Source organism: Bufo bufo, chromosome 1 (assembly GCF_905171765.1).
Source record: "Bufo bufo chromosome 1, aBufBuf1.1, whole genome shotgun sequence".
Taxonomy (NCBI): domain Eukaryota; kingdom Metazoa; phylum Chordata; class Amphibia; order Anura; family Bufonidae; genus Bufo; species Bufo bufo.
Genome location: NC_053389.1, coordinates 617257259 through 617269775, shown reverse-complemented (window position 1 = coordinate 617269775; position 12517 = coordinate 617257259). Strand labels below are relative to the sequence as shown.

Below are 12517 nucleotides of genomic sequence, written 5' to 3'. Positions count from 1 at the left end.
CCGTTCCATTGAAATTAATGGAACAGTGTCGGTGTAATTACACTTGCTCACTCCTGCGGTTGCGATGGTGAGCAGGTAAACAATGAAGGGGAGGCTGCCTTGGCATGACGCGCACCTTCTCACTAAATCACTAGGTCATCACTAAAAATAACTTGGACAACCCCTTTAAAGATTACTTTAAAGATGTCTCCTGATCTGTCTGTGTTAGTAACTACTTGCATTGCCCATGTAATAATTCTGGAGCATCTATTCTTATGACCCAATGATGTTCTATTTCTTTATTATTCCTTTTAGAAGTTTATGAATGAATTGCTAGCAGTGTGTAATGAAGGTCCAGATGGGTGTTACCCATTGGGGATGTGTCCCTGCACAGTTTGACACTGGCAGCACTGATTGGATGGTGTCAGACTGTGCAGGGACATGCCCTCAACTGGTAGGACCCATCTGGACCTTCATTGCAAACTGCTAGTAATGTATTCATTACTTCTAGAAGGAATAATAAAGGCAAAACATAACAATACAATAAATGGCAAAACATACAGTCAGTAGATGTTCCAGAATTGGTATTACATGGGGAATGCAAGTAGTTACTTAAACAGACATGTCGGAAGAGGCGATAGGCCCTCTTTAAGGTACATCCACATAGAATGGAAATGCTGTGGATTTTCTGTCTGAATATGCGGCCGGAAAATTCAAAATGGAACACAGTGATATCAAAGTGAGACTTGAACAAATCTCATCCACATGCTGCAAAAATTTCCACGCAGGAATTGACCTGCGCTGCTGTTTTTTAAGTCTGCAGCATGTCCATTTTTGATTCAGATTTTCACCATCCAGATTTGGCTGCTATCAATGTAGAGGTTTCATATCCACCACAAATCTACAGCAAAGTCCACAAGTTGGAATTGTACTTTTCCACTACGTGTGAATGTACCTTTATGCTTGACCTCTATTGGATCCACCCCTGGTAAAGCTGAAAAACACATGCAAAATTTGCACCAGATCTGCCAGAGAACTATGCTAGGGAAATGGGCATTACTATGGAAATGGGCATTACCTCTTGAAACGCCTTTTTATATAGTGTATAGTGTTCTAATCGCTTTTGCCCTGAATGAACATTACTGTCTGTCCAAGCTGTAGCAAAATTTTTCTGCTTGAGGCAGCCATTTGTAGGACACTGGTGCCCCCCAGTGGAATAAGAAAAGTATTACACAAAGTTTAAAGAACTGTAGTCATATGTAATGTACATAAATTACGAAACCTATTGAGTGTTGCTTTGTGTCTCTGTATGCAGCAACGGGAAGTTATGTGGCAGCTTTGTGCAGTAAAAATCACAGAGGCCATACAGTATGTGGTTGAATTTGCCAAACGCATTGATGGGTTCATGGAGCTGTGTCAGAACGACCAGATAGTGCTGCTGAAAGCAGGTTTGTATTTACAAAACAATATATGATAATACGTGTATAAATATATATAATACCAACTTAGAAAGGAGTTTTAGAACTGGCCAGGCAGTGCCTCTCTGCCAAGCACCCACTGGCACCCTAGCTTACTGTTACTAGAGCCTCTAATCTATGAACTAATTTAAAGAATTCTATCTTGTCTTAACACCTTGAATTAGCCAGGCCAGAATCTCTAAATGTCAACTTGCATTGTGCTCATTCTAAGGCTACTTTATCACTTGCGTTTGAAATTCCGGTATTGAGATCCGGCAGAGGCTCTCAATACCGCAATTAAGCTAATCTGTTTTGATTTTGCACATCAGGATGCATCCGTTCCGTTAGGATGCGGTTGTGTGAAATCAAAACGGAAAAAACTGATCCGTCACTACATACATTGGAAGTCAATGGGTGACGGATCCGGTTTTATAGGCTCCTAAAAAAACTGATCCGTCACCACTGACTTAGGCCTCATGCGCACGACCGCTCTGTGTTTTGCGGTCCCCAAATTGCGGATCCGCAATACACGGATGGCGTCTGTGTGCGTTCCGCAGTTTGCGGAACGGCGTGGACAGCCATTAATATAACTGCCTATTCTTGTCCGCAAAACGGAGCAACGGATATGGAAAGCACACGGAGTGAATAGGTCCGCATCCAAGCCGCAAATACTGTTGCTCGGATGCGGACCAAAACAACGGTCTTGTGCATGAGGCCTTACATTGTATTCAGTGACGGATCCGTTCTTTTCCGTTTGCAGCTTGAAGCAGTTTTGTGTCCGGTCACAAAATGCGATGCTGCTGGAACAGAAGGCATTCGGATGCATCCTGAACCGATCTCTTTCTATTCAGAATGCATGGGGACAAAACGGAACCTTTTTTTTTTTTTGGTATTGAGATCCTCTGCCGATACTGTAAAACAACAATGCAAGTGTGAAAGTAGCCTAATCCCTAAAAAATGTACAACATTCCAAGTTACGAGAATGTCAGTATGTGCTGTGATGACTTATGTACTTTGTCTACTTTCAGACCATTAACTTGTAACAACTGTTGAACTCCTGACCATCATTACAGAGAGTTATTTTGTTATTCCAGGCTCATTGGAAGTTGTCTTCATCAGAATGTGTCGTGCCTTTGATTCTCAGAATAACACGGTGTATTTTGATGGTAAATACGCGGGCATAGAGGTCTTCAAAGCTTTAGGTAAGAGTCTTTAACTAAACAATGTAATGTGAAGATCATGGATTCCACTTTCCATATTATCCTCACGGTAGAAGACCTATACATATAGTAGTAGACTGTAGAACGTCTTGGCATATTGGCCATTTAAAGGTGTGTCTGGCTGTATAAATTTTTTTTTTAAAAGGCTCCCCATGGTTTAAGATAAGTCAATGTTAACCTCACCAATTCCCCGTGGTTCTCATTCCAACTCCTCATGGTCCCCCACAAGCCCGCTCAGCCAGTCGTTGGCAGTTCTGGCATATCAAAAGGCTAGCAGGAAGCAGGGACTAGAGGGGACTATGAACCATTTTAAAGCTGCAAAGTGCACATCGGTGCTTAGATTCTGGTATTCTGATCTGGCATAGGAACAGAATTCTGGAATCGGCGGATCCAGCATATGCCGGACACCCCCACCGCAAATGTGAGCCTAGCCTTTCAGCCTTTTGGTATGCACAATAAGTAAGAGCATGTGATGGGCTGTCCATCCTTATTCAGGCCTTGTTTCTACTGCAGGTTTATTACAAGAGTCTTGTCTTTTGTTTTGTGAGTGGGGGAAATATAGTCTTTTAAGTATTAATATATTTTAAATACTGTTCAAGTAGTTTCAAGAAGAATGCAATATGTCTGATATATCTGCATGTGTCTTATTATTTGGAATCTCTCATCCCTTCTTCCACTGCAGGTTGTGAGGACCTCATGAGCTTTGTGTTTGAGTTTGGGAAGAGTTTATGTTCGCTGCACTTGACGGAGGATGAAATTGCTCTATTCTCTGCCTTTGTGCTCATGTCAGGAGGTAAGTGTACATAGGCCATCACTTAGTTAAAGCAGGAATGCTACTTCCTAAAGGGGCTAACCCAAAAACAGTATTTATCACCTATTTACAGGGTAGGGGATAAATGTATGATTGCTGGAGGTCCAGCTGCTGGGACCCACAGCAATCCCAAGATCGAGATTCCCTGAGTCCCCATATGAATGGAGCAGTTCTGCACATGTCTGCCAGCTGCTCCATTCACTTATCTGGGGAAGTGATCCTACATTTATCACCTCTCCTGTGGATAGGTGATTGGGATTGTAAACTGACTATCTGGAAGGCCACAATTGTTAGTTTTCGTCCCACTCGGAAAATCAAATTGCAAAAGATGACTTCAAGTTTAAGGGGATATAGACAACATTCCAAACACTGACCATGTAATATTTTTTGAAGATCGCTCATGGCTGCAGGAGAAATTGAAGATTGAGAAACTCCAGCAGAAGATCCAACTCACGCTGCAGCACGTTCTTCAAAAGAACCATCGTGAGGATGGAATCCTAACAAAGGTATCTTCATGCCCCCTTCATCAAGCCTTCTGTTCTTCAGGGCACGAATCAGCCAGTTGAATGGAGGTTGTAGGAAATCTGTGCGCCACACACCGATGCTGTTCTAACATGACCCCTTGAGCCAACTAGGACCTTATCATTCCTTGTTCACACTCCGCATTCACTCTCGGAAGTATCAGAAGTCAGCTAGGCTCATATTGATGATGACAGCCTCTGACTAGTTTATCTCTTATCCCCCATGCTTTAATCTTACTTCCTACTTTATCATGTGTCTGCTGTCCTGTCATGCCTTATGGCAGTGAGATGTGTCCTGTCATCAGCAGATCATGTGACACTAACCACACCCCTTGTTCTTACCAATGACACTTCCTACTTGAGGCTCCAATGCAGGACGTAACCTATAGCAATTGAAATCAAAATAGATTTGCCCCACGGTGCAGTGGTAGGCTAATAACTTTAGAATAAGGCAGTTTTGATAAATGGTGGTATTTGGGGAAAGTGATACAACAGCAATATCTGTAGGACGGGATACATTTATATTAGCGGCACAACCCCTTTAATGACCTATCCTAAGGATAGGCCTTCAGTTTTAAAGCCCCAGTTAACCTATAGTTATTATACCAGTTTAGAATGGATGATGCACTGTAGAATCCACTCTCTAGAACAACTTTTTTTTTACTACATGGTAACTTGTAGCAATTTCTTCTAACACTGTATACATTTAGTCTGTGGGCATTTACTCCAAACAGCAGTAGACAGCAAAGCTTCTAATAAGCTAATAATGGACACAGTATGTCAGCATGGGTAATATAAAGCTAACCTGCAGCAGAAAGTAATTAGTCTATTTATGTTGCCTGGTATCTTTATGGTTTTGTATAATTAAACTCCAGGGGTTGATATTGTGGTTCGGTTTTTTTTTGTGTTTTTTTGTATAATAAAATCTTCGTTTTTTTTTCCTCTCAGTTAATATGCAAAGTCTCCACCCTGCGCGCGTTATGTGGGCGTCACGCAGAGAAACTCATGGCGTTTAAAGCAATATATCCAGACATTGTGAGACATCACTTCCCTCCCCTCTACAAGGAACTTTTTACCTCTGAATATGAGCCAGCCATGCAACTGGAGGGATAGAGGAGTCTGTGGTTGACACCTGGAATACACAGCCCTTTCATGAGAGTATAGTCGTGCGCGCACTCGTGTATGTAAACATGGGGAAGAGGAACCAAGACACTTTACGCAAATCTGGGTACTGGAGGAGAGGGCGAGGGGTGACATGCAGAGACATTTGACCTTGACCTCTCACCCTCCCGCCGGGGATATTGTTTACAGGATGTTTTTGGAGAGAGTTTAAGGACCAATCACAAGGCAGGCTGGTAAGAGAGCCACACCTGCATTTTTAACCATGAGACTTCTGAGGTCTCTAGCAATACAAGCAAAGTAATATTTATATATATATATGTATTACAGGGTACTTGGGCATGAACATTTATATGGCTAAAGAGATCTTGTTTAAGTGTAGGGGCCGGATGTAGGCTTCTTCTGGTCTGTTTTAATATGGCACTTTTTTGTTTTGCACCTTTTTACTAATTCCTACTGCTCTTCTCCCTATGTTTAGTGAATTGTGTTTTTTGTTGTTGTTTGTTTTCTTTTTGTTTGTTGTTTTTTCTTTCTTTTTAATTTGTATTTTTGTGTGCACATCAGGAAAATTGAGACTTAGTGAAAAAAAGCAATAGATCTTTGGGAGTGTGTCGGAGCGGTTCCTGCTGCTGTTTTTTGAGGGATTGGTTTAGGGAAAGGCTGGTCCAAATAAGCTGTTTACGGTTCTCATGAAGATGGTACCTACAGGATTTAACCTTGGCCCTATGCCATGACAATGGGATCTGTAACCAGCCAGGTGTTTGAATATGTAAAGGAACAGTTGGTGTGTAACACTGCAATAGGATGGACAAGGCACATCTGCCGCTGATGCTACATGTCTCATTGTGTCACCTTGCATTACCATTACAGAACAACCTTGTTGAAATGATGCAAATTGCTCCTCGTCAGATATAACTTCACGGTTTTATTACCACTAAAATGTATATAGGCAAATATGGACTAGCAGCCTATCATAACTCTTAAAATTTAAAGGGATCTGTCATTTACAGATATGCCTTTATGTGCTTATCAATCTTTTCTAGCCCCTGAAAAACAGCTGTTTATAATTATACAAATGAGTTGAAAAGAGCCAAAGGGGCTGCACTGATCTGTGATGGAGCCTACCTGCGCCCATCCGAACGGAGCCCCTGCCACAGCGATCATGAGGCCACTGGAAATCTCAGGCAGGCGCATGCGCAGTTCAGTTATTGAAGCAGATGGAGCAGGCACACACACAAAAAAAGAGATATGTGCCTGCTCGGAGGAAATCTCAGACTGTACCATAGTATAGGCTAAGCTCATCTCCAGCTTGGATCAGAATAGGATATGCTTTAAAGGTCAGCATAAAACAGCTGAGGTGTGAATGACTGCATTGATTACAATGGGGTATGTGTGCCCTCCATGACTAGTCTGTGCAGACTCAAATAGCACATGGATGGGATCATCGTCCATCTGAATGGAGCCTAAGGCTTCTTTCACATATGTGGTAGCTCTCTACCGGATCGGCCCGCTGGAGCTCTCTTGATCCGGCATAGCCAGATGTTACCACAATGCCCGCCAGCCCCATTGACTATAATGGGATCCAGTGGAGATCCAGCCGCTACCTAGCAAATATGCCGGGATTCGGCCGGACAGAAAAAAATTGTGTGCAACGGTTTTTATCCGGCCAATTCCTGATATATTTGCGGATCTCCGCCGGATCCCATTATAGTCAATGCGGCCAACAGGTAAGATGATCTTTTTCATCAAATTTTATTACCATTCTTATATCCAAGCTAGGCATATCAATAATCAACTGATAAATCTCAATCGTTAGTCATCATCACTATGAAATCTCATGTCATAGTTCTTAAAGGGAATGTATGACCTATAGATATTTTTTTTAAAATAATTACATGATTATTAAGGCAGCCATCTTGCCTTAGCTCCCATTAGAGCATCCACATGGGCATCCACATATAGGACCATGTAGACAGTAGATGTTAATTGACATCTATGGGAGAGTTTTCTAGGCATGCACTTTGATCTGTGTAGAGGTGCACAGAGGTGGAGTAGATAAGTTGTGTCATCACCTAGCGTGAATGGTGGATCCGGTGTTATCTATATTTAGGTGTTATCTGTCATTGTGATCCTACCAGTGACTGCTGAAAAATGATCTGTTCAGAACAGGACATATCAAGGTATTATTAGGCTTAGTGGCCAGTGTTAAAACTGCACGATTTCAGGATTTTCTTTTACTTATAGAGACATGGAAAACAAACTCTAAAAAATATGTTTGGCGTAAAAACTTGATTTAAAAAAAGTTGGTCATTTTCTGATGACTTTCCCATTGAAAACCCAAGTAAGGAAACTTAAATGTTAACATTAATGTGATATAATGGTTCCATGAACTTATTCACACTTTATCTAAACATTTGTGAAAAAATTATTATAATAATTATAATTGTAAGAATTTGAGTGTAAAGGACTACATAACTACGTAACCCATGAATGTAAGTAATATTTCACTTTACAAAGCAAACAAAGTATACCAAAATGCTAGTCTATACTTTATAAAAAGACATTGAAAGCTCTGTTAGAGTAGCTGCTACACACAGTTTGATGTCATGGGAATAAGTCACATTGGGCCAGATTTATCATTAGCTCAAGTCAGAATAATGGAGTGAAAAAGTCGAAAATCTTTGCGCAATCGCTAAAACTGTGCACAAATTTGCAACTTTTTTCTGCTCTGCACTATGCTCGCCAGTTTTCTGAAAGTGGGCGTGTTTTCCTATGTAAATGAATCTCTAGACAGATTTACTATTGGGACTATTTAAAAAGTCGCAAAAAAATGCGCAATTTCACTCCAGTGAGGACCATGCTTATCTTATGAGACTTTTTAATAGAACATGCGACTTTTTCGTAAAGACGTGCGACTTTTTTAAAGCTGCTTACTGACGGATAAACTGCTACCGTCAAACCAGATTTATTACAGTCTAAAAGGGCCGATCATAAATCTGATTTAGCTAAAACTGACTTTAGCCATATGTGAAAGTGGAGTGAGCTGTCAGAGTAATGATAAATCTGGCCCATTGAGTTTTTACTAATGACTTTGACCTCTCCTCACATTTACCAGATCCCCATGAATTGCAAAACAGCATTATAATACTCTGCTATGCTGCTTCTTTGCATATAAAAAAAAATTCTTCTGGTGTTATACATTGCAGTTCTGGTGTTACACATTAAAGCTCATTACAAGATTATGAATGCAGGTTACAGGAGGCACTGGCAGTGGGAAAATAGTATGCAAAGAGGTATCTCCCAGCGAAAGAGGAGCATCTCGCTAGCTCCACCTTCTGGAAGTGGATCCCTATGAGTCAGTGTCTGACTTTGTAACAAGCCTTGGAACATATCAAGGAAAATGGCTTGGCTATATTTCCTTGTTGCTTTCAAAGGCTTATTAAAAAGACGGACATTGACTCGCATTGTAAAAATTATGTGCAAAAATGTCCAACAGATTATATCACCAATTGGCCATGTGTGAAAGGCTATAGTGACAAAATCCGATGTTAAATAACAGCAGATTATAAATAACTTTGCGCAATAACTTCATAAATTAATTCGTACTGTAAAAAAACATTTCCCGAACTCGGGTTCGGTTCCAAGCACAGTATTAGAACAAAGTTTTATGCGATTCGACTTCGGCTGTTTCATCCAAAGTCAATTCGCTCATCCCTAGTCACTATATATCCTTAATATGGTCACACATGTCCAAATGTTCAAGAAAGCACACTAGTATCATTATAATCTATGAAATGTGTACATGCAAAACATCCCAAATTCAGAAAAATAAAATAAAATTTACAGGGCATGTTGGGAGTAGGTTTTCTTGCCTGGCTTCATTTGGATGCCCACTGATCTCATATTGATAGGTCATCAGATATGTAAATCCTAGAAAACCCCTTTAAGGTCAGGTTCATACATAATGTAAATATTATGCCATTGAACTGGCCTAAAAATCTGGGATGAATCTACTTGTTACCTGTGGATTTCATTGTGGCAGATTTTATTGCAATGGATGAAATCCACGATGATAATGTGGGGCATTTCTGCAACATATTGGGCATGCTGTGAATGTGAAAATTGGAACATTGTACTGTGTTTCAGTGCAGATGGCATAACCGCATCAATCTGCAGCAATTATGCAAAGTGTCAACCCATCATAACCCATAGTACTTGATAGGCACTGTTCCTAGGATTGGGGAAAGTGCTAAAAATTGTATCTCTACTTTCATTATGTCACCCTTTGACCTTTATGAAAAAATGGATCCAGTAAGAAAATTATCTTTGGCTTCAGTTTGGATCCCTTAGAAATAAATAAAATAAATAGGATTGGTCAAAGGGTCCAATATAATGTAATAATATCTACGAGTTGAAAAAAATGATATACTACAAACTGGTTTTACCATCACGGCTTTCTCAAGGGCATAAAGTTCAAAGTCCTGTGCCATCACCCCCTCACCGCTTTCTAGAACAACATCGCAGATTTAGACAGATTTAACAATCCAAATACATATTGCTCATACATTTGGTACCAATTAAAAACTGCGCAGGTACAACATTCTGGGATAAAATAAAGCTGCCCCAGTGTGTTTTCTATTCTTTTAAATGTTGTGGCTATTTTCCTTGGGGGCAGCCATATTAAAGACGCCCATCCTTCTTGTGTAAGTTGACACAATGCAGAGGGTGTGTCTCTTTTTATGGCAATTTAAGCGGGTATCTCAGACGAGCCCCTGAATGCTGTAAAATAAGAAAATAAGGGTACACTTTCCTTTTCCTCCAGCTGCTGCTTGTTTACCAACTTCAGCGGTAATGTGCAGGTATATGGCACAGGACCGCTGCAGCTAATCACTGCCCTCAGCCATAGAGGACGGTGATTGGCTGAAGCAGCCACGTGCCAAATGCTTGCATGTCACCTTATTAGTAAACAAGCAGATGGACCTGAGGTGATGGAGAAAAGACAAGTGTACCCTCATATTTTGTATTTTATAACTTGGAAGCTACAGAAAAATCACACATAGCTCATAGTGCTATGCTGTTTCCATAGCTCATTTTCACTTGTTTGGGACCTACTTAAACAATAAGCACAGCCATCTCAGCTGTCTCCATAGCTATGCCCTACGCCTAAGAATGGTATGTTGATCTAAGCCATGAATGACTGAGATTGGAATACCCATTTAAATCCATGTCCTCTAATGAGATGACTCTGCTGGCTGTGTTCCAGTCTACCCAACAAAGCTGAAAAGTAAGCTGCAGAAAACAGGAAATGTCCAAATATTCCTCCAGTGAGGAAGATTTTTTTAATTTAATGAAAACCACTTGTTTTGACCACGTCAGTATACCAGCATCTGTTTTTTGGGGCCAGAGATTAGTGCATTTTATGTGAACCATCTGTTTGGAGAAACCAAATTGGGATCCAGGAAAGAAAAGACTGACACTAACATGCTCTACCATGGTGCAGTCAACAACATCAGGTTGTCAATTGCTCTGCATTAGACCGTGTTGCTATCCACTTTATGGTATTGTAATGGCTGGTAGTTCTGTCCCCGTACCGTACCTTGCTTTGTGACACAATGACACAGAAAGGATGTACTGGCTGATGGCTTCAGTGTTGATTGTACAATCCCAAACGGCTATGTCCATTTAACTGTTGCAGTTGTGTGTCTGTGTGTATGTTCTGGTTGCTTTAAGTGTTAAGATGCGTATAATTAAAGTGGGGATGGGATAATATTACAATATTTAATACAGAGCCTGGACCACTTTAGAAAGCATAATAATGAAAAAAAAAAGTATATTTTTTTAACCCTTGTATAAATATTTAAAGGCACTTGAACTATTCCTGCAATAAAAATGTGATTTGTTTAGCGGTCATAATGATAAACAGATTTTTTTGTAATGTGAAAAAGTTCCAAAACGAAACAATTATTGTAAAATTTTATAAGAAAAGAAAAAAAAACATTCAAAAGCTAAAATTTGTATTTTCAAGAACTGTCTCTGGTTTAAAAAAAAAATGTAAAAAAAAAACCTAACAAAAAATGTTTAAGTTTCATGAATGTGCCATAGCCAAAATGTCACTTAGTGGTATTTCGATGTTGTTCTAATAGTGTTAGTGTTTCGGTTAATGTGCTGTGATGGATATGCTGCGATAAATACAAGGACTGAGCGCAAAGCTAGAATTTCAGTATACACGTGTGGAATCTTAATTAGACTGCTTGACAGAGTGTTTCCAGATACGATTTAGATCTTTACATAATTTACAGTATAGATATAGGATGACCTAAACAGCATAGAATAATAGCTTTATTACTACACCTCGCCTGACACTATTATTGAGGACCTGTCACCACTCCTGACATGCCTGTTCTTGGAACAACTTGCATTCCACAGGCATTAACAATTTTGGAGCATCTTTTTATATAACTCTGTGTTCTGTTCCTCTGTTATTCCACCAAGAAGCTTAAGAATAAATTGCCAACTGGGTTTTGACAGCTGAGAGTGTGTCCCTGCACAGTCTGACACTAACAGCACTGACTAGATAGTGGCAGATGGTGCAGGACACTCCCAAGTGGTACCACTCAATTGAGCATTTATTCAGAAACTTCTAGCAAGGATAATAGAGGAATGGCACAACATAGAGTCCTAATTCTGGAGTCTGAATACTATATTAGTTAGTAAACTACACATCAGGAGTGGTGACAGTCCCTCTTTAAAGAAAAACTCCACCGGTTTTCAGAAAACCTGCAATGGAGGTTCTTGACGGAGCTTTCAACACAGATGTGAACAAAGCCTAAGCAATACTGCAGCTTCTCTCATTCAGTCACACATTACTAAGCAATAAAAGCAGGAACTCCCTAGAAATAAGTGCATTGTATATCAATATGTAACGGGTAACTTTCAGAAATATGGAGGCATACTGGTCTGTTGTCACCAAGAGTAGCAATCATTTTCATCCCTATCTGGATCACATCTCTGTATGCAAATATGGCGACCATAAAGTCCAATCAGACCCTTGAACTCATTAGTTTTAATGGCATGCGTTAAATCGGTGTGAGACGACTGAGCACTTGAATACTGCCCGCTCAGGCGTCCGACGGTCCTTGCTATTCATTGCGGCATCTTCATTTTGCATTGTTCACTGTTTTATTAATTGTATTTGCTTTTTTGACATTCCATGGAAATCCTTCTGTAATTGTTTATTAAGATCCATTTTGTTTGCACTTTTCCCCGTTCCTTCTAATGTGCACTATGTATATAGAAGATGTAAAATATATAAATACACCTTGCTCCCTCAGGGAATTACTCATCCATCTCGCTAGGCTGTCACATTGGAGAAGATGCCAGAAAGGGGCAGTCATGATCCTGCAATTAAAC

At 40.2% G+C, this 12517-nt stretch overlaps 1 protein-coding gene across 2 annotated transcripts in view; it reads left to right on the top strand.

Moving 5' to 3' along the window:
• Positions 1 to 6145, top strand: part of RORA (RAR related orphan receptor A) — a 520597-nt gene extending 514452 nt beyond the window's left edge. For both annotated transcript variants that reach the window (XM_040413736.1, XM_040413737.1), the window contains 5 exons: positions 1295 to 1427; positions 2531 to 2638; positions 3339 to 3449; positions 3861 to 3973; positions 4937 to 6145. In XM_040413736.1, the coding sequence (XP_040269670.1) occupies positions 1295 to 1427; positions 2531 to 2638; positions 3339 to 3449; positions 3861 to 3973; positions 4937 to 5101 (630 nt within the window). In that variant the 3' untranslated portion in view covers positions 5102 to 6145. The remainder of the gene's footprint in view (positions 1 to 1294; positions 1428 to 2530; positions 2639 to 3338; positions 3450 to 3860; positions 3974 to 4936) is intronic.
• Positions 6146 to 12517: the final 6372 nt, after the last annotated feature.